General features: G+C 43.9%; 1 protein-coding gene across 1 annotated transcript in view; it reads right to left on the bottom strand.

The window, feature by feature from the left end:
- LOC311122453 (CSC1-like protein 2) overlaps positions 1 to 22,212 on the bottom strand; it is a gene marked incomplete at its 5' end in the record, with an annotated part of 69,315 nt that overhangs the window by 27,269 nt on the left and 19,834 nt on the right. The window contains 3 exons of the mRNA XM_084196807.1: positions 1,871 to 2,024; positions 20,984 to 21,121; positions 21,569 to 21,702. Of these exons, the coding sequence (XP_084052933.1) occupies positions 1,871 to 2,024; positions 20,984 to 21,121; positions 21,569 to 21,702 (426 nt within the window). The remainder of the gene's footprint in view (positions 1 to 1,870; positions 2,025 to 20,983; positions 21,122 to 21,568; positions 21,703 to 22,212) is intronic.

The raw sequence follows: 22,212 nt of genomic DNA, 5'->3' as shown, positions 1-22,212 counted from the left end.
TTTCCAGCACAGTTACAGCAGTTCTGGTGGGTGTGTAACCAGTCCAGACAGTACCCAGGCCAGACCAGTAACCAGGCCAGACAGTAACCAGGCCAGACAGTAACCAGGCCAGACAGTACCCAGGCCAGACAGTACCCAGGCCAGACAGTACCCAGGCCAGACAGTACCCAGGCCAGACAGTAACCAGGCCAGACAGTAACCAGGCCAGACAGTAACCAGGCCAGACAGTAACCAGGCCAGACAGTACCCAGGCCAGACAGTACCCAGGCCAGACAGTAACCAGGCCAGACAGTAACCAGGCCAGACAGTAACCAGGCCAGACAGTACCCAGGCCAGACAGTAACCAGGCCAGACAGTAACCAGGCCAGACAGTAACCAGGCCAGACAGTACCCAGGCCAGACAGTACCCAGGCCAGACAGTAACCAGGCCAGACAGTAACCAGGCCAGACAGTAACCAGGCCAGACAGTAACCAGGCCAGACAGTACCCAGGCCAGACAGTACCCAGGCCAGACAGTACCAGGCCAGACAGTAACCAGGCCAGACAGTAACCAGGCCAGACAGTAACCAGGCCAGACAGTAACCAGGCCAGACAGTACCCAGGCCAGACAGTAACCAGGCCAGACAGTAACCAGGCCAGACAGTAACCAGGCCAGACAGTAACCAGGCCAGCCAGTAACCAGGCCAGACAGTACCCAGGCCAGACAGTACCCAGGCCAGACAGTACCCAGGCCAGACAGTAACCAGGCCAGCCAGTAACCAGGCCAGACAGTACCCAGGCCAGACAGTACCCAGGCCAGACAGTAACCAGGCCAGACAGTAACCAGGCCAGACAGTAACCAGGCCAGACAGTAACCAGGCCAGACAGTAACCAGGCCAGACAGTAACCAGGCCAGACAGTAACCAGGCCAGACAGTACCCAGGCCAGACAGTACCCAGGCCAGACAGTACCCAGGCCAGACAGTAACCAGGCCAGACAGTAACCAGGCCAGACAGTAACCAGGCCAGACAGTAACCAGGCCAGACAGTAACCAGGCCAGACAGTAACCAGGCCAGACAGTAACCAGGCCAGACAGTACCCAGGCCAGACAGTACCCAGGCCAGACAGTAACCAGGCCAGACAGTAACCAGGCCAGACAGTAACCAGGCCAGACAGTAACCAGGCCAGACAGTAACCAGGCCAGACAGTAACCAGGCCAGACAGTAACCAGGCCAGACAGTACCCAGGCCAGACAGTACCCAGGCCAGACAGTACCCAGGCCAGACAGTAACCAGGCCAGACAGTAACCAGGCCAGACAGTAACCAGGCCAGACAGTACCCAGGCCAGACAGTACCCAGGCCAGACAGTAACCAGGCCAGACAGTACCCAGGCCAGACAGTAACCAGGCCAGACAGTACCCAGGCCAGACAGTAACCAGGCCAGACAGTACCCAGGCCAGACAGTAACCAGGCCAGACAGTACCCAGGCCTGTGCAGCACAGCTTGGCTTGAAAAGGGTTAAACTGAATCTGCGTCCCAAATGGCACTATTTCCTTATATAGTATATATATATATAAAGTAGCGCACTATATAGTGAATAGGGTGCCATTCTCTGGTCTAAAGTAGTGCACTATATAGTGAATAGGGTGCCATTCTCTGGTCTAAAGTAGTGCACTATATAGGGAATAGGGTGCCATTCTCTGGTCTAAAGTAGTGCACTATATAGGGAATAGGGTGCCATTCTCTGGTCTAAAGTAGTGCACTATATAGGGAATAGGGTGCCATTCTCTGGTCTAAAGTAGTGCACTATATAGGGAATAGGGTGCCATTTGGGACGCACACTGACAGTCGACCTCCTGAGCTTCACTAAGTGAGTGAAAAGGTGACTCACGTTGAGGTACTCGACAGGCTTGGTGACGTTGAACTTGTCCATGGTGGAGATGATGATGGCGGGAGTTGTGAGGAAGAAGAGGAGGAGGAAGAGGATACAGTTGATGATGAAGCATCTCAGCCACCAGGGGAACCCTCCTACTGACAGATGCTCCCTGGGAGAAACAAGAAGAGGACAGGTCAATCAATCCAAGAATAGAATCCAACTGTTGTCCGTATGTAGGGCCAGGTGTTTTGGATGAGTTTTCTCTACCTGACCTCAAGAGGACAAAAAAGCACCTTCTCACACCACGTGTGAATTAATTGGCATGTGTGCGTACCATGATCATCTAACGCAGGGATGGGAAACTTTGATGGGGGTGGGGGCCACAAAAAAACTGAACTCATCACGAGGAGCACCTCAGCCACGCTCAAGGTCCTAAACAAATATAATAACCGCGATCGATAAAAGACAGTACTGCGCAGCCGTCTTCATCGACCTGGCCAAGGCTTTTGACTCTGTCAATCACCACATTCTTATTGGCAGACTAAATAACCTTGGTTTGTCAAATGACTGACTCGCCTGGTTCACCAACTACTTCTCAGATAGAGTTCAATGTGTCAAATCGGAGGGCCTATTGTCTGGACCTATGGCAGTCTCTATGGGGGTGCCACAGGGTTCAATTCTCGGGCCCACTCTATTCTCTGTGTATATCAATGATGTCGCTCTTGCTGCTGGTGACTCTCAGATCCACCTCTACGCAGACGACACCATTTTGTATACATCTGGCCCTTCATTGGACACTGTGTTAACAAACCTCCAAACGAGCTTCAATGCCATACAACACTCCTTCAGTAGCCTCCAACTGCTCTTAAACACTAGTAAAACTAAATGCATGCTCTTCAATCGAACGCTGCTTGCACCCGCCCGCCCGACTAGAATCACTACTCTCGGCGGGTCTGACTTAGAATATGTGGACAACTACAAATACCTAGGTGTCTGGTTAGACTGTAAACTCTCCTTCCAGACTCACATTAAGCATCTCCAATCCAAAGTTAAATCTAGAATCGGCTTCCTATTTCGCAACAAAGCCTCCTTCACTCATGCTGCCAAACATGCCCTCGTAAATCTGACTATCCTACCGATCCTTGACTTCGGCGATGTCATTTACAAAATAGCCTCCAACACTCTACTCAGCAAATTGGATGTAGTCTATCACAGTGCCATCCGTTTTGTCACCAAAGCCCCATACACTACCCACCACTGTGATCTGTACGCTCTTGTTGGCTGGCCCTCACTATATATTCGTCGCCAAACCCACTGGCTCCAGGTCATCTATAAATCACTGCTAGGCAAATCCCCGCCTTATCTTAGCTCATTGGTCACCATAGCAACACCCACCCGTAGTATGCGCTCCAGCAGGTATATCTCACTGGTCATCCCCAAAGCCAACACCTCCTTTGGCCGCCATTCCTTCCAGTTCTCTGCTGCCAATGACTGGAACTAATTGCAAAAATCTCTGAAGCTGGAGACTCTTATCTCCCTCACTAACTTTAAGTGTCAGTTGTCAGAGCACCTTACCGATCACTGCACCTGTACACAGCCCATCTGAAATTAGCCCGCCCAACTACCTCATCCCCATATTGTTATTTATTTTGCTCTTTTGCACCCCAGTATCTCTATTTGCACATCATCTTTTGCACATCTATCATTCCAGTGTTAATACTAATTGTAATTATTTTGCACTATGGCCTATTTATTGCCTTACCTCCATAACTTGCTGCATTTGCACACACTGTATATATATTTTCTGTTGTATTTTTGACTTTATGTTTTGTTTTACCCCATATGTAACTCTGTGTTGTTTTTAATCGCACTGCTTTGCTTTATCTTGGCCAGGTCGCAGTTGGAAATGAGAACTTGTTCTCAACTGGCTTACCTGGTTAAATAAAGGTGAAATAAAATTTACAAAAAAGTGGTTCACACACACACACTCACACTCACACAAACACCCAAACCAGCAAAATATTTTAGTGGCCTCCCTCGTGACAGCGAAGAGAAAAGTTTTAAAGTTAATTTCCTGCAATTATACATATTTTGGGTTGAGGCAAATGTTTGCAGTTTTTAATATGATAACTGATGCACAACCACATTTAGAAATAGCATCTTGTGTAATCTACTTTTCTAACACTCAACAGTAAGTTGAGACCCCGACTGAGTTCCCCCACCCCCCAAAAATGTTGATGTATTATTATTATTATTATGTAATTGGTCCCCAGGCCTACAAAAGGGGGGCCATCCCTGATCTAACGTAATTATCCCATTAGTCGAAAATAAATTCCCAACCATGTGGACCGACTTATGTCTGCCAACACTTATTCTCACCAGCAGCCTACGCTTTAGCCTAATGCACCAAATCATTAGCCTATCTTAAGGACATTATCAACAGAAATATTTAACTTATTTATGGTATTTTATCATCATTATAACAGGCATTTTATCTAAGAAAATGTAGTCTATTTCCAAACAAAATAAAGTAGCTATTTTCATTCGCTATATAAATACATCTAAAAACATAAACTGCTGAGGATATGGCTTTTGCAAGCGCCAACATCTCTCTGAAAAAAGTTGGCAATCCCAAAACGCACACATTCATTAACACGCGTAAAGAACGGAGGCGGAGTCTGGTAACAAACAACAAAGACACCCAAGACCAATGTGTTGTTCTTCTGCTGTAGAACAGATCGGTGAAGACGGTAGAAGTTGTTCTGGCTGACACAGTGTATTTACAGGCAGTGAACTATTCAACAGTGTCAGTTGTTCTGGCTGACACAGTGTATTTACAGGCAGTGAACTATTCAACAGTGTCAGTTGTTCTGGCTGACACAGTGTATTTACAGGCAGTGAACTATTCAACAGTGTCAGTTGTTCTGGCTGACAGTGTATTTACAGGCAGTGAACTATTCAACAGTGTCAGTTGTTCTGGCTGACACAGTGTATTTACAGGCAGTGAACTATTGAACAGTGTCAGTTGTTCTGGCTGACACAGTGTATTTACAGGCAGTGAACTATTCAACAGTGTCAGTTGTTCTGGCTGACACAGTGTATTTACAGGCAGTGAACTATTCAACAGTGTCAGTTGTTCTGGCTGACACAGTGTATTTACAGGCAGTGAACTATTCAACAGTGTCAGTTGTTCTGGCTGACACAGTGTATTTACAGGCAGTGAACTATTCAACAGTGTCAGTTGTTCTGGCTGACACAGTGTATTTACAGGCAGTCAACTATTCAACAGTGTCAGTTGTTCTGGCTGACACAGTGTATTTACAGGCAGTCAACTATTCAACAGTGTCAGTTGTTCTGGCTGACACAGTGTATTTACAGGCAGTGAACTATTCAACAGTGTCAGTTGTTCTGGCTGACACAGTGTATTTACAGGCAGTGAACTATTCAACAGTGTCAGTTGTTCTGGCTGACACAGTGTATTTACAGGCAGTGAACTATTCAACAGTGTCAGAATATCATTCCAGGGCTTTGTGCAGGTTGTAGAAACGTATCTCTTCAAATACTGCAATCTTAAGAGTTGGAGAAGTTGTTGGGTTGTTATTTCTATAGTAAATGTAAATAGGCTAGCCATTTAATGTTCTGAAAATAGTCTACATTTCCCACCTCTACATTGTCTGATATAAAAATGCCCATCATACCCGTATGTTAAGAACAGACAACAAAATGCCCATCATACCCATATGTTAAGAACAGACAACAAAATGCCCATCATTCCCATATGTTAAGAACAGACAACAAAATGCCCATCATACCCATATGTTAAGAACAGACAACAAAATGCCCATCATTCCCATATGTTAAGAACAGACAACAAAATACCCATCATACCCATATGTTAAGAACAGACAACAAAATGCCCATCATACCCATATGTTAAGAACAGACAACAAAATACCCATCATTCCCGTATGTTAAGAACAGACAACAAAATGCCCATCATACCCATACAGTGGGGGAAAAAAGTATTTAGTCAGCCACCAATTGTGCAGATTCTCCCACTTAAAAATATGAGAGAGGCCTGTAATTTTCATCATAGGTACACGTCAACTATGATAGACAAATTGAGGGAAAAAAATCCAGAAAATCACATTGTAGGATTTTTTATGAATTTATTTGCAAATTATGGTGGAAAATAAGTATTTGGTCACCTACAAACAAGCAAGATTTCTGGCTCTCACAGACCTGTAACTTCTTATTTAAGAGGCTCCTCTGTCCTCCACTCGTTCCCTGTATTAATGGCACCTGTTTGAACTTGTTATCAGTATAAAAAGACACCTGTCCACAACCTCAAACAGTCACCCTCCAAACTCCACTATGGCCAAGACCAAAGAGCTGTCAAAGGACACCAGAAACAAAATTGTAGACCTGCACCAGGCTGGGAAGACTGAATCTGCAATAGGTAAGCAGCTTGGTTTGAAGAAATCAACTGTGGGAGCAATTATTAGGAAATGGAAGACATACAAGACCACTGATAATCTCCCTCGATCTGGGTCTCCATGCAAGATCTCATCCCGTGGGGTCAAAATGATCACGGTGAGCAAAAATCCCAGAACCACACGGGGGGACCTAGTGAATGACCTGCAGAGAGCTGGGACCAAAGTAACAAAGCCTACCATCAGTAACACACTACGCCGCCAGGGACTCAAATCCTGCAGTGCCAGACGTGTCCCCCTGCTTAAGCCAGTACATGTCCAGGCCCGTCTGAAGTTTGCTAGAGTGCATTTGGATGATCCAGAAGAGGATTGGGAGAATGTCATATGGTCAGATGAAACCAAAATATAACTTTTTGGTAAAAACTCAACTCGTCGTGTTTGGAGGACAAAGAATGCTGAGTTGCATCCAAAGAACACCATACCTACTGTGAAGCATGGGGATGGAAACATCATGCTTTGGGGCTGTTTTTCTGCAAAGGGACCAGGACGACTGATCCGTGTAAAGGAAAGAATGAATGGGGCCATGTATCGTGAGATTTTGAGTGAAAACCTCCTTCCATCAGCAAGGGCATTGAAGATGAAACGTGGCTGGGTCTTTCAGCATGACAATGATCCCAAACACACCGCCCGGTAAAACGAAGGAGTGGCTTCGTAAGAAGCATTTCAAGGTCCTGGAGTGGCCTAGCCAGTCTCCAGATCTCAACCCCATAGAAAATCTTTGGAGGGAGTTGAAGGTCCGTGTTGCCCAGCGACAGCCCCAAAACATCACTGCTCTAGAGGAGATCTGCATGGAGGAATGGTCCAGAATACCAGCAACAGTGTGTGAAAACCTTGTGAAGACTTACAGAAAACGTTTGACCTGTGTCATTGCCAACAAAGGGTATACAACAAAGTATTGAGAAACTTTTGTTATTGACCAAATACTTATTTTCCACCATAATTTGCAAATAAATTCATAAAAAATCCTACAATGTGATTTTCTTTTCTCATTTTGTCTGTCATAGTTGAAAATTACAGGCCTCTCATCTTTTTAAGTGGGAGAACTTGCACAATTGGTGGCTGATTAAATACTTTTTTCCCCCACTGTATGTTAAGAACAGACAACAAAATGCCCATCATACCCGTATGTGGTCCTCTGTAGCTCAGCTGGTAGAGCACGGCGCTTGTAACGCCAAGGTAGTGGGTTCGATCCCCGGGACCACCCATACACAAAAAAAAAAATGTATGCACGCATGACTGTAAGTCGCTTTGGATAAAAGCGTCTGCTAAATGGCATATTATTATTATATTATTATGTTAAGAACAGACAATAAAATGCCCATCATACCCATATGTTAAGAACAGACAATAAAATGCCCATCATCCCGTATGTTAAGAACAGACAACAAAATGCCCATCATCCCGTATGTTAAGAACAGACAATAAAATGCCCATCATCCCAAATGTTAAGAACAGACAACAAAATGCCCATCATACCCGTATGTTAAGAACAGACAATAAAATGCCCATCATACCCGTATGTTAAGAACAGACAAGGAATACATTGTGAAATATTGTTGTTGATTGATGTTGTATTGTTATGTAAGGATGAGACTGTTTCACTATATCCTCCACAACCTTCTAAGGTACAAGCATTCTTCTGAGACAGCGTAATGTATTTTATAAATGTTTTCAGATGGCTGTCTATCCTGTCTTTTCATAGATAATCTAATGCTACATTTCCATTTTTGCATAATATATTGAATATACCCAACAGGCTTTTGGCGCGCTCTGTTTTTCAAGCGATATTCTGATTTATAATTGTTTTATATTTTCTGGTTGGATTCATAGTCTCTCCCCTTTAACTGTCCTGACTACCGCATTTATTTAGCCTCCGGTGATCAGGGATGAAGTCTGTTGGAGAGGATCAGCTTGAGCAAAGTGAGGTGTAGAATCACTGATCTACAAATAGTATTCCCTGCCAAATAACAGGCTTTGTGCGATTAAAGATTAGTATGCTATGCATCCCCCTGGTTTAGGTGATCCCCCCCACCATCATTCACACACAACCAGACATTGAATGATATGCTCTGTTCTCAATCCTCTCAGACAACACACATCACACATACAGTTGAGATCAATCAATCAATTAAATATTTAGAAAGTCCTTTTTACATCAACAGGTGTCACAAAGTGCTTTACAGTGAACCGGCCTAGACCCTAAAGAGAAATCGGAAGCACAGGAAGAACTACCTGGTCACAGCCGGTGACCCTTCAGATGCAGAACTGAAGCACAGGAAGAACTACCTGGTCACAGCCGGTGACCCTTCAGATGCAGAACTGAAGCACAGGAAGAACTACCTGGGCACAGCCGGTGACCCTTCAGATGCAGAACTGAAGCACAGGAAGAACTACCTGGTCGTCACAGCCGGTGACCCTTCAGATGCAGAACTGAAGCACAGGAAGAACTACCTGGGCACAGCCGGTGACCCTTCAGATGCAGAACTGAAGCACAGGAAGAACTACCTGGTCGTCACAGCCGGTGACCCTTCAGATGCAGAACTGAAGCACAGGAAGAACTACCTGGTCGTCACAGCCGGTGACCCTTCAGATGCAGAACTGAAGCACAGGAAGAACTACCTGGTCACAGCCGGTGACCCTTCAGATGCAGAACTGAAGCACAGGAAGAACTACCTGGTCACAGCCGGTGACCCTTCAGATGCAGAACTGAAGCACAGGAAGAACTACCTGGTCACAGCCGGTGACCCTTCAGATGCAGAACTGAAGCACAGGAAGAACTACCTGGTCACAGCCGGTGACCCTTCAGATGCAGAACTGAAGCACAGGAAGAACTACCTGGTCACAGCCGGTGACCCTTCAGATGCAGAACTGAATCCGACATCAAGATTGGATATGTGTCAGTATGACGGTAGCTCCATTTGGCCCTCTGGTAGGCCAGAAGGAATTTCACATGGCCAAAAGTGTGTGGACACCCCTTCAAATTAGTGGATTTGGCTAATTCAGCCACACCCGTTGCTGACAAGTGTATAAAAACCATGCATTCTCCATAGACAAACATTGGCAGTAGAATGGCCTTACTGAAGAGCTCAGTGACTGTCAACGTGGCACCGTCATAGGATGTCACCTTTCCAACAAGTCAGTTCGTCAAATTTCTGCCCTGCTAGAGCTGCCCCCGGTCAACTGTAAGTGCTGTTATTGTGAAGTGGAAACGTCTATAATATAATAATAATAATAATAATAATATGCCGTTTAGCAGACGCTTTTATCCAAAGCGACTTACAGTCATGTGTGCATACATTTTTACGTATGGGTGGTCCCGGGGATTGAACCCACTACCCTGGCGTTACAAGCGCCGTGCTCTACCAATTGAGCTACAGATTTTGAATTTTAAGACACCTTGAAGTATCAAAACAGCTATTTACAAAATGATTTGTATTTAAATTATTTTTATACCAGCTGAGCTACAGAGGACCACAGGAGCAACAACGGCTCAGCCGCGAAGTGGTAGGACACACAGAAGCTCACAGAACGGGACCGCCGAGTGCTGAAGCGCGTAAAAATCGTCTGTCCTCGGTTGAAACACTCACCACCGAGTTCCAAACTGCCTCTGGAGGCAACGTCAGCACAAGAACTGTTCGTCTGGAGCTTCATGAAATGGGTTTCCAAGGCCGAGCAGCCGCACGCACACAAGACTTAAGATCACCAAAAATCCTTAAGCGCAATGAATTGGAACGCCCGACTGCGAGCCAGGCCTAATCGCCCAACATCAGTGCCCGACCTCACGAACGCTCTTGTGGCTGAATGGAAACAAGTCCCCTCAGCAATGTTCCAACATCTAGTGGAAAGCCTTCCCAGAAGAATGGAGGCTGTTATAGCAGCAAAGGGGGGACCAACTCCATATTAAATGCCCATGATTTTGGAATGAGATGTTGGACGAGCAGGTGTCCACATACATTCGGCCATGTCGTGCATCCTTGAAACCAGATCCACTGCTTTTCCCCCCCATTCTTTCATCCCCTCTAATCAGGGACTGATTTAGCCCTGGGACACCAGGTGGGTACAATTAATTATCAGGTAGAACAGAAAACCAGCAGTAGTCTGGACCTCGTAGGGTAGGATTTGAATACCCCTGGCCTAGAGGGGTTGAATGGCACTCAATTATCATTAGGGCTGGGTGATATGGCCTAAAAATGGTATCTAAAATGTTTCACATTTATGGCCGATATCGCGATATCTCTAAATAAGCTTTGTTGTAAAATCAAATACACTGCATTTCAAAACAGTCAACAATAATCTAACCTAGGCTAAATACACTGCTCAAAAAAATAAAGGGAACACTAAAATAACACATCCTAGATCTGAATGAATGAAATAATCTTATTAAATACTTTTTTCTTTACATAGTTGAATGTGCTGACAACAAAATCACACAAAAATTATCAATGGAAATCAAATGTATCAACCCATGGAGGTCTGGATTTGGAGTCACCCTCAAAATTAAAGTGGAAAACCACACTACAGGCTGATCCAATTTTGATGTAATGTCCTTAAAACAAGTCAAAATGAGTCTCAGTAGTGTGTGTGGCCTCCACGTGCCTATATGACCTCCCTACAACGCCTGGGCATGCTCCTGATGAGGTGGCGGATGGTCTCCTGAGGAATCTCCTCCCAGACCTGGACTAAAGCATCCGCCAACTCCTGGACAGTCTGTGGTGCAACGTGGCGTTGGTGGATGGAGCGAGACATGATGTCCCAGATGTGCTCAATTGGATTCAGGTCTGGGGAATGGGCGGTCCATAGCATCAATGCCTTCCTCTCGCAGGAACTGCTGACACACTCCAGCCACATGAGGTCTAGCATTGTCTTGCATTAGGAGGAACCCAGGGCCAACAGCACCAGCATATGGTCTCACAAGGGGTCTGAGGATCCCATCTCGGTACCTAATGGCAGTCAGGCTACCTCTGGCGAGCACATGGAGGGCTGTGCGGCCCCCCAAAGAAATGCCACCCCACACCATGACTGACCCACCGCCAAACCGGTCATGCTGGAGGATGTTGCAGGCTGCAGAACGTTCTCCACGGAGTCTCCAGACTCTGTCACGTGCTCAGTGTGAACCTGCTTTCATCTGTAAAGAGCACAGGGCGCCAGTGGCGAATTTGCCAATCTTGGTGTTCTCTGGCAAATGCCAAACGTCCTGCACGGTGTTGGGCTGTAAGCACAACCCCCACCTGTGGACGTCGGGCCCTCATACCATCCTCATGGAGTCTGTTTCTGACCATTTGAGCAGACACATGCACATTTGTGGCCTGCTGGAGGTCATTTTGCAGGGCTCTGGCAGTGCTGCTCCTTGCACAAAGGCGGAGGTAGCAGTCCTGCTGCTGGGTTGTTGCCCTCCTACGGCCTCCTCCACGTCTCCTGATGTACTGGCCTGTCTCCTGGTAGCACCTCCATGCTCTGGACACTACGCTGACAGACACAGCAAACCTTCTTGCCACAGCTCGCATTGATGTGCCATCCTGGATGAGCTGCACTACCTGAGCCACTTGTGTGGGTTGTAGACTCCGTCTCATGCTACCACTAGAGTGAAAGCACCGCCAGCATTCAAAAGTGACGAAAACATCAGCCAGGAAGCATAGGAACTGAGAAGTGGTCTGTGGTCACCACCTGCAAAACCAGTCCTTTATTGGGGGTGTCTTGCTAATTGCCTATAATTTCCACCTGTTGTCTATTCCATTTGCACAACAGCATGTGAAATTTATTGTCAATCAGTGTTGCTTCCTAAGTGGACAGTTTGATTTCACAGAAGTGTGATTGACTTGGCGTTACATTGTGTTGTTTAAGTGTTCCCTTTATTTTTTTGAGCAGTGTATAAGTCTCCCACAACCGTAAGACCCACTAATAATTGTATTATTTTATCAAAATAGTTTTTAGCCAACTTGGGTCTATTGTTAAGAACACACCCTTTGTCTGTCTCCAACAAACAGCAAGTTTCACTCTCACCTAAATTTGTCCAAAAATAAACCCAATGCGTTTGTATGCGCTTATTTTGAACCTAACCTTATCGCCTGCCTTCCCACCTTTGGGACAACAACTCCCATTGTTAGGGCGGAGACATGAGCATCTCGTCATTATACAGTGCATTCGGCCGGGCGGCCAGCTCTAGGAAGTCTTGGTGGTGCCAAACTTCTTCCACTTAAGAATGATGGAGGCCACTGTGTTATTGGGGACCTTCAATGCTGCAGAAATGTTTTGACACCCTTCCCCAGATCTGTGCCTCGACACAATCCTGTCTCAGAGCTCAACATATAGACAGGTGTGTGCCTTTCCAAATCATGTCCAATCAATTGAATTTACCACAGGTGGACTCCAATCAAGTTGTAGAAACATCAAGGATGATCAATGGAAACAGGATGCACCTGAGCTCAATTTCGAGTCTCATAGCAAAGGGTCTGAATACTTATGTAAATAAGATATCTGTTGTTGCTTTTTTTATATACATTTGCAAACATTTCTAAAAACCTGTTTTCACTTCGTCATTATGGGGTGTTGTGTGTAGATTGATGAGGAAAATGTTTTATTTAATCAATTTTAGTATAAGGCTGTAACGTAAAAAAATGTGGAACCAGTGAAGGGGTCTGAATACTTTCCGAATGCACAGATCTCTGGTGTAAATGGGAAGGTGCATCTCCTCATTATATACAGATCTCTGGTGTAAATGGGAAGGTGCATCTCCTCATTATATACAGATCTCTGGTGTAAATGGGAAGGTGCATCTCCTCATTATATACAGATCTCTGGTGTAAATGGGAAGGTGCATCTCCTCATTATATACAGATCTCTGGTGTAAATGGGAAGGAGCATCTCCTCATTATATACAGATCTCTGGTGTAAATGGGAAGGTGCATCTCCTCATTATATACAGATCTCTGGTGTAAATGGGAAGGTGCATCTCCTCATTATATACAGATCTCTGGTGTAAATGGGAAGGTGCATCTCCTCATTATATACAGATCTCTGGTGTAAATGGGAAGGTGCATCTCTTCATTATATACAGATCTCTGGTGTAAATGGGAAGGTGCATCTCCTCATTATATACAGATCTCTGGTGTAAATGGGAAGGAGCATCTCCTCATTATATACAGATCTCTGGTGTAAATGGGAAGGTGCATCTCCTCATTATATACAGATCTCTGGTGTAAATGGGAAGGTGCATCTCTTCATTATATACAGATCTCTGGTGTAAATGGGAAGGTGCATCTCCTCATTATATACAGATCTCTGGTGTAAATGGGAAGGTGCATCTCCTCATTATATACAGATCTCTGGTGTAAATGGGAAGGTGCATCTCCTCATTATATACAGATCTCTGGTGTAAATGGGAAGGTGCATCTCCTCATTATATACAGATCTCTGGTGTAAATGGGAAGGTGCATCTCTTCATTATATACAGATCTCTGGTGTAAATGGGAAGGTGCATCTCTTCATTATATACAGATCTCTGGTGTAAATGGGAAGGTGCATCTCCTCATTATATACAGATCTCTGGTGTAAATGGGAAGGTGCATCTCCTCATTACATACAGATCTCTGGTGTAAATGGGAAGGTGCATCTCCTCATTATATACAGATCTCTGGTGTAAATGGGAAGGAGCATCTCCTCATTATATACAGATCTCTGGTGTAAATGGGAAGGTGCATCTCTTCATTATATACAGATCTCTGGTGTAAATGGGAAGGTGCATCTCCTCATTATATACAGATCTCTGGTGTAAATGGGAAGGTGCATCTCCTCATTATATACAGATCTCTGGTGTAAATGGGAAGGTGCATCTCCTCATTATATACAGATCTCTGGTGTAAATGGGAAGGTGCATCTCCTCATTATATACAGATCTCTGGTGTAAATGGGAAGGTGCATCTCCTCATTATATACAGATCTCTGGTGTAAATGGGAAGGTGCATCTCTTCATTATATACAGATCTCTGGTGTAAATGGGAAGGTGCATCTCCTCATTGTATACAGATCTCTGGTGTAAATGGGAAGGAGCATCTCCTCATTATATACAGATCTCTGGTGTAAATGGGAAGGTGCATCTCCTCATTGTATACAGATCTCTGGTGTAAATGGGAAGGTGCATCTCCTCATTATATACAGATCTCTGGTGTAAATGGGAAGGTGCATCTCCTCATTATATACAGATCTCTGGTGTAAATGGGAAGGTGCATCTCCTCATTATATACAGATCTCTGGTGTAAATGGGAAGGTGCATCTCCTCATTATATACAGATCCCTGGTGTAAATGGGAAGGTGCATCTCCTCATTATATACAGATCTCTGGTGTAAATGGGAAGGAGCATCTCCTCATTATATCCAGATCTCTGGTGTAAATGGGAAGGTGCATCTCCTCATTATATACAGATCTCTGGTGTAAATGGGAAGGTGCATCTCCTCATTATATACAGATCTCTGGTGTAAATGGGAAGGTGCATCTCCTCATTATATACAGATCTCTGGTGTAAATGGGAAGGTGCATCTCTTCATTATATACAGATCTCTGGTGTAAATGGGAAGGTGCAGCAGAGGAACGAAGAAGACGAGACCAAAAATACAACATGAGAAGATACTTTTTTCCGTCACTGTATATATATGTATGTATGTATGTATGTATGTATGTATGTGTGTGTATATACAGTGGTAACGAGTTCAAACAGGTGCAGTTAATACAGGTAATGAGTGGAGAACAGGAGGGCTTCTTAAAGAAAAACTAACAGGTCTGTGAGAGCCGGAATTCTTACTGGTTGGTAGGTGATCAAATACTTATGTCATGCAATAAAATGCAAATTAATTACTTAAAAATCATACAATGTGATTTTCTGGATTTTTGTTTTAGATTCCGTCTCTCACAGTTGAAGTGTACCTATGATAAAAATTACAGACCTCTACATGCTTTGTAAGTAGGAAAACCTGCAAAATCGGCAGTGTATCAAATACTTGTTCTCCCCACTATATATATATATATATATATATATATATATACACACACATACATACATACATATGTACCTGACGCCAAGTATGTAGCGTCTCAGCGGTGAGGTAATTTGATACTAGCACTCAGCAGTTGGTTAATCACCTAGAGGGGCGAGAGAGACTGTTTCTCTAAAGTGGATGGAAATTGAATTACCCCAAAGCCCTTAGATACCTAGAGGTGATTCTCTACATGTCTCAACGTCAAATAGCCTCCCACAGGTATACTATTAACATCTGGCATAGGTGATGTCATCCTGACATCAGATAACTGCTGTTCCAACCAGTACACAGTCTTTCTTTACTTTGGATGTCTGGTGGTGACATCTTAACACACTGAACTCCCCAGAGAGGAAACTGAGTACATGAATCTGTGTTGTGACCTGTATTTGTAATGGATCCCCATTAGTTCCTGCCAAGGAAGCAGCTACCCTTCCTGGGGTCCAGCAAAATTAAGGCAGTTATAATTTTTTTTTTTTTTTACATTACAATACATTCACAACAGATTTCACAACATATTAAGTGTGTGCCCTCAGGCCTCTACTCTACTACCACATATCTACAACACTAAATCCATGTGTACGTGTGTGTATAGTGCGTATGTTATCGTGTGTGTGTATGCATGTGTCTATGTCGATGTTTGTGTTGCTTCACAGTCCCCGCTGTTCCATAAGGTGGATTTTTACCTGTTTTTTAATCAAATGTTCCTGCTTGCATCAGTTACCTGATGTGGAATAGAGTTCCATGTAGTCATGGCTCTATGTAGTACTGTGCGCCTCCCATAGTCTGTTCTGGACTTGGGGACTGTGAAGAGACCTCTGGTGGCATGTCTTGTGGGGTATGCATGGGTGTCCGAGCTGTGTGCTAGCAGTTTAAACAAACAGCTCGGTGCATTCAACATGTCAATTCCTCTCACAAATACAGTGCTTCGCAAATGGGTAAAAATAATTTCAATTCATTTCAAGCAGCGTTTGTTACGGAGAGAGCAGAGCAGCAGGGACTTGGTTCTAAACGGATAGATTAAAACTCCCTCTAGTTTACTCTGCTCTGCCCTACATACTGTTGACTTAATCCATCAAACTAATTAGTGGCAACCAGGAAGGACTCTGGGAGAGGAGACGGCAGGGCTGGCAGACTGAGGAGTATACCCCCAGGGGCAGGGCTGGGTGTCTGGAAGGGGAGGGGCCAATAAGACCACATTTGTGTCTCTCAACACCATGCAGTGTGAGCACCAAGCCTTGGATAAATAATTACACAAATACAGTGCCTTGCAAAAGTATTCATCCCCCTTGGCGTTTTCCCTATTTTGTTGCATTACAACCTGTAATTTAAATGGATTTTTATTTGGATTTCATGTAATGGACATACACAAAATAGTCCAAATTGGTGAAGTGAAATGAAAAAAATTACTTGTTTCAAAAAATTCTAAAACATAAATAACGGAAAAGTGGTGCGTGCATATGTATTCACCACCTTTGCTATGAAGCCCTTAAATAAGAGCTGGTGCAACCAAATACCTTCAGAAATCACATAATTAATTAAACAGAGTCCACCTGTGTGCAATCTAAGTTTCACATGATCTGGAGTATATATATACACACACCTGTTCTGAAAGGCCCCAGAGTCTGCAACACCACTAAGCAATGGGCACCACCAAGCAAGCGGCACCATGAAGACCAAGGAGCTCTCCAAACAGGTCAGGGACAAAGTTGTGGAGAAGTACAGATCAGGGTTGGGTTATAAAAAAATATCAGAAACGTTGAACATCCCACGGAGCACCATTAAATCCATTATTAAAAAATGGAAAGAATATGGCACCACAACAAACCTGCCAAGAGAGGGCCGCCCACCAAAACCCACGGACCAGGCAAGGAGGGCATTAATCAGAGAGGCAACAAAAAGACCAAAGATAACACTGAAGGAGCTGCAAAGCTCCACAGCGGAGATTGGAGTATCTGTCCATAGGACCACTTTAAGCTACACACTCCACAGAGCTGGGCTTTATGGAAGAGTGGCCAGAAAAAAGCCATTGCTTAAAGAAAAAAATAAGCAAACACGTTTGGTGTGTGGGAGACTCCACAAACATATGGAAGACGGTACTCTGGTCAGATGAGACTAAATTTGAGCTTTTTAGCCATCAAGGAAAATGCTATGTCTGGTGCAATCCCAACACCTCTCATCACCCCGAGAACACCATCCCCACAGTGAAGCATGGTGGTAGCAGCATCACGCTGTGGGGATGTTTTTCATCGGCAGAAACTGGTCAGAATTGAAGGAATGATGGATGGCGCTAAATAAAGGGAAATTCTTGAGGGAAACCTGTTTCAGTCTTCCGCAGATTTGAGACTGGGACGGAGGTTCACCTTCCAGCAGGACAATGACACTAAGCATACTGCTAAAGCAACACTTTTGCGGTTTACGGGGAGACATTTATATGTCTTGTAATGGCCTAGTCAAAGCCCAGACCTCAATCCAATTGAGAATCTGTGGTATGACTTAAAGATTGCTGTACACCAGCGGAACCCATCCAACTTGAAGGAGCTGAAGCAGTTTTGCCTTGAAGAATGGGCAAAAATCCCAGTGGCTAGCTGTGCCAAGCTTATAGAGACTTACCCCAAGAGACTTGCAGCTGTAATTGCTGCAAAAGGTGGCTCTACAAAGTACTTTGGGGGGGTGAATAGTTATGCACACTCAAGTTTTCTGTTTTTTTGTCTTATTTCTTGTTTGTTTCACAATGAAAAATATTTTATCTTCAAAGTGGTAGGCATGTTGTGTAAATCAAATGATAACCCCCCCCAAAAAATCCATTTTAGTTCCAGGTTGTAAGGCAACAAAAAACGCCAAGGGGGAATACTTTCGCAAGCCACTGTACAAGTAGTAATGAAGTCAATCTCTCCTCCACTTTGAGCCAGGAGAGATTGACATGCATTATTAATGTTAGCTCTCTGTGTACATCCAAGGGCCAGCCGTGCTTCCCTGTCCCTTTTTGTGGCACCTGACCACATGACTGAAAAGTAATCCAGGTGCGACAAAACTAGGGCCTGTAGGACCTGCCTTGTTGATAGTGCTGTTAAGAAGGTAGAGCAGCGCTTTATTATGGACAGACTTCTCCCCATCTTAGCTACTGTTGTATCAATATGTTTTGACCAGGACAGTCTATAATCCAGGGTTAAAGCCAGTGGCATGTCGTTAGTAAAGATTGAAAATAGTAAGGGGCCTAGAGGCTTCCATTAAAGAACACCCTCTGTGTTATTTTAGACAAGTAACTCTTTGTCCACAATATAGCAGGGGGTGTAAAGCCATAACACATATGTTTTTCCACCAGCAGCAGACTATGATCAATAATGTCAAAAGCCGCACTGAAGTCTAACAAAACAGCCCCCACAATATTTTTATCATACATTTCTCTCAGCCAATCATCAGTAATTTGTGTAAGTGCTGTGCTTGTTGAATGTCCTTCCCTATAAGCATGCTGAAAGTCTGTTGTCAATTTGTTTACTGTAAAATAGCATTGAATCTGGTCAAATAACCATTTTTTCCAAAAGTTTTCTAAGGGTTGGTAACAGGCTGATTGGTCGGCTATTTGAGCCAGTAAAGGGGGCTTTACTATTCTTAGGTAGCGGAATGACTTTTGCTTCCCTCCAGGCCTGAGGGCACACACTTTCTAGTAGGCTTAAATTGAAAATATGGCAAATAGGAGTGGCAATATCTTCCACTATTATCCTCAGTAATTTTCCATCCAATTTGTCTGACCCCAATGGCTTGTCATTGTTGATAGACAATCATTTTCTCACCTCTTCCACACTCACTTTACGGAATTCAAAATTACAACGTTTGTCTTTCATAATTTGGTCAGATATACTTGGATGTGTCGTGTCAGCAATTGTTGCAGGCATGTCATGCCTAAATTTGCTAATCTTGCCAATGAAAAAATAATTAAAGTAGTTGGCAATATCAGTGGGTTTTGTGATGAATGAGCCATCTGATTCAATGAATGACGGAGCTGAGTTTGCCTTTTTTCCCAACATTTCATTTAAGGTGCTCCAATGCTTTTAACTATCATTCTTTATGTCATTTATCCTTGTTTCATAGTATAGTTTCTTCTTCTTTTTATTCAGTGTAGTCACATGATTTCTCAATATGCAATACGTTTGCCAATCGATTGTGCAGCCAGACTTATTTGCCATTCCTTTTGCCTCATCCCTCTCAACCATACCATTTTTCAATTCCTCATCAATCCACGGGGATTTAACAGTTTTTACAGTCATTTTATTAATGGGTGCATGCTTATTAGTAACTGGAATAAGCAAATTCATAAATGTGTCAAGTGCAGCGTCTGTTTGCTCCTCATTACACACCATGGACCAACATATATTCTTTACATCAACAACATTGGAATCACTACAAAACGTATTGTATGACCTCTTATACACAATATTAGGCCCAGCCTTTGGAACTTTGGTTTTCCTAGATATGGCTACTATATTGTGATCACTACAGCTGATGGATTTGGATTCTGCTTTAAAGCAAATTTCTGCAGCATTAGTAAAGATGTGATCAATACATGCTGATGATTTCCTTCCTGTGCTGTTTGTAACTACCCTGGTAGGTTGACTGATAACCTGAACCAGGTTGCAGGCACTAGTTACAGTTTGAAGCTTTTTCTTGAGTGGGCAGCCTGATGAAAGCCAGTCAATATTTAAATCACCCAGAAAATATACCTCTCTGTTGATATCACATACATTATCAAGCATTTCACACGTTATCCAGATACTGACTGTTAGCACTTGGTGGTCTATAGCAACTTCCCACCAGAATGGGCTTTAGGTGAGGCAGATGAACCTGTAGCCATATTACTTCTACAGTATTTAACAGGAGATCCACTCTAAGCTTTACAGGAATGGGGTTTTGAATATAAATGGCAACACCTCCACCTTTGGCATTTCTGTCTTTTCTGTAGATGTTACAACCATGTATTGCTACCACTGTATTATCAAAGGTATTATCTGAGTGAGTTTCAGAGATTGTCAGAATATGAATGTCATCTGTTACTAGCAAATAACTGATTTCATGAACCTTGTTTCTTAAGCTACATGTGCTAACGTGGGCCATTTGTAGCACTTTTCTGGGATGCTTGATTGTTTTCATTGCTTTACTGGGAAGCTTAGCAGAGGTAGACATGCTCATGTTATTTATGTTAGTGAAGGGTGAGCTGCACACAGTGGACTTCCTACTAGGGCACATCGCCTCAGTGCTAACAGTATAACTCTGGTTCATAGGCACATGATTACTGCATACAACGGCTGTAGGATCAGCAGAGGCATTCAGGGCAGTGAGAGGGACATAAATTAGGTTACTTACATTGTGTCTACCAATGCCCCTGGGATAATGTACATTTGCTGAAGCATTATGATGACTCAGCGACACAATGGTAGGGATTCAATGAGCTGGGCTTGGGTCATTGATACGTCATTGTCTCAACGCAGCCTTATAACGATGTGAAAGGATCCAGGAACCCAAAATGATTTGGGTGGATCCCATCCTCTGTGTGTGTGTGTGTGTGTGTGTGTGTGTGTGTGTGTGTGTGTGTGTGTGTGTGTGTCCTCACCAGTAGACGTTCTGTGGGTCTGGTGCGTAGCCGACAGTCCAGGAGTATGTGTGAAGGTGCTGGCTGAAGGCAGAAGACTTGGGTTCCCTCCGACAGTGGCAGCCCTGACACTTACATGCATTGTAGTCCTTCAGGATACTGAACAGGGAAACATTTACAAAGATATTACTTGATTTACGGTTACCAATGCACAAAAAGACTAACCTTGATTTCCAGCTTTTTCTCATTCATTCCAATAGCAGAGTGACGAACGAGACTTGGAAAAATGGGAATTAGAGACTACAAAAACACTACCATTCCCACTTAACATTCCAACTAACACTACCATTCTCACTTGAAATTCCAACTCACACTACCGGTCCCACTTAACATTCCAACTAACACTACCATTCCCACTTAACATTCCAACTTATACAATCTCATTCCTTTTATTTCCGTCACACATTCACACCTATATATATATATATATATATATATATATATATATATATATATATATATATATATATATATATATATATATATATATATATATACACACCTATACTGCCTCACTCTCTCACTGACACAAACACTCTCTCTTACATGGCGGTCATGGCTTCGTTCTGGAAGGTAACGAAGGCCATTCCTAGTGGTTTACTGTTGACCTTCTCTTTCTCCTTCCTGTACTCCTCCTTCAGCTTGGACTCCAGCTTGGTGTAGTAACTCACTGCTTCCTCCTGTAGGAGAGAGATGGTGGGTTAGGGGGCTTCCAGCTTGGGATAGTAACTCACCTCCTGTACAGTACATTCATTAAAAGGTGGTAGCTCCGTCTTGCCCTGATAGGCCAGGTTGAATTGTTGCGATATTCTGGACAACTATCCTAGACCTCTGGGTTATGGGCTAGGGGTTGGACACCTATCATAGACCTCTGGGTTATGGGATAGGGGTTGGACACATATCATAGACCTCTGGGTTATGGGATAGGGGTTGGACACCTATCCTAAACCTCTGGGTTATGGGATAGGGGTTGGACACCTATCATAGACCTCTGGGTTATGGGATAGGGTTTGGACACATATCATAGACCTCTGGGTTATGGGATAGGGGTTGGACACCTATCCTAAACCTCTGGGTTATGGGATAGGGGTTGGACACCTATCATAGACCTCTGGGTTATGGGCTAGGGGTTGGACACCTATCATAGACCTCTGGGTTATGGGATAGGGGTTGGACACCTATCATAGACC

The sequence above is a fragment of the Coregonus lavaretus genome (assembly GCF_964263955.1).
Source record: "Coregonus lavaretus genome assembly, contig: HAP1_SCAFFOLD_510, whole genome shotgun sequence".
NCBI lineage: Eukaryota > Metazoa > Chordata > Actinopteri > Salmoniformes > Salmonidae > Coregonus > Coregonus lavaretus.
Note: the sequence above shows the minus strand (reverse complement) of the source record. Positions and strands in the feature narration are given on the sequence as shown.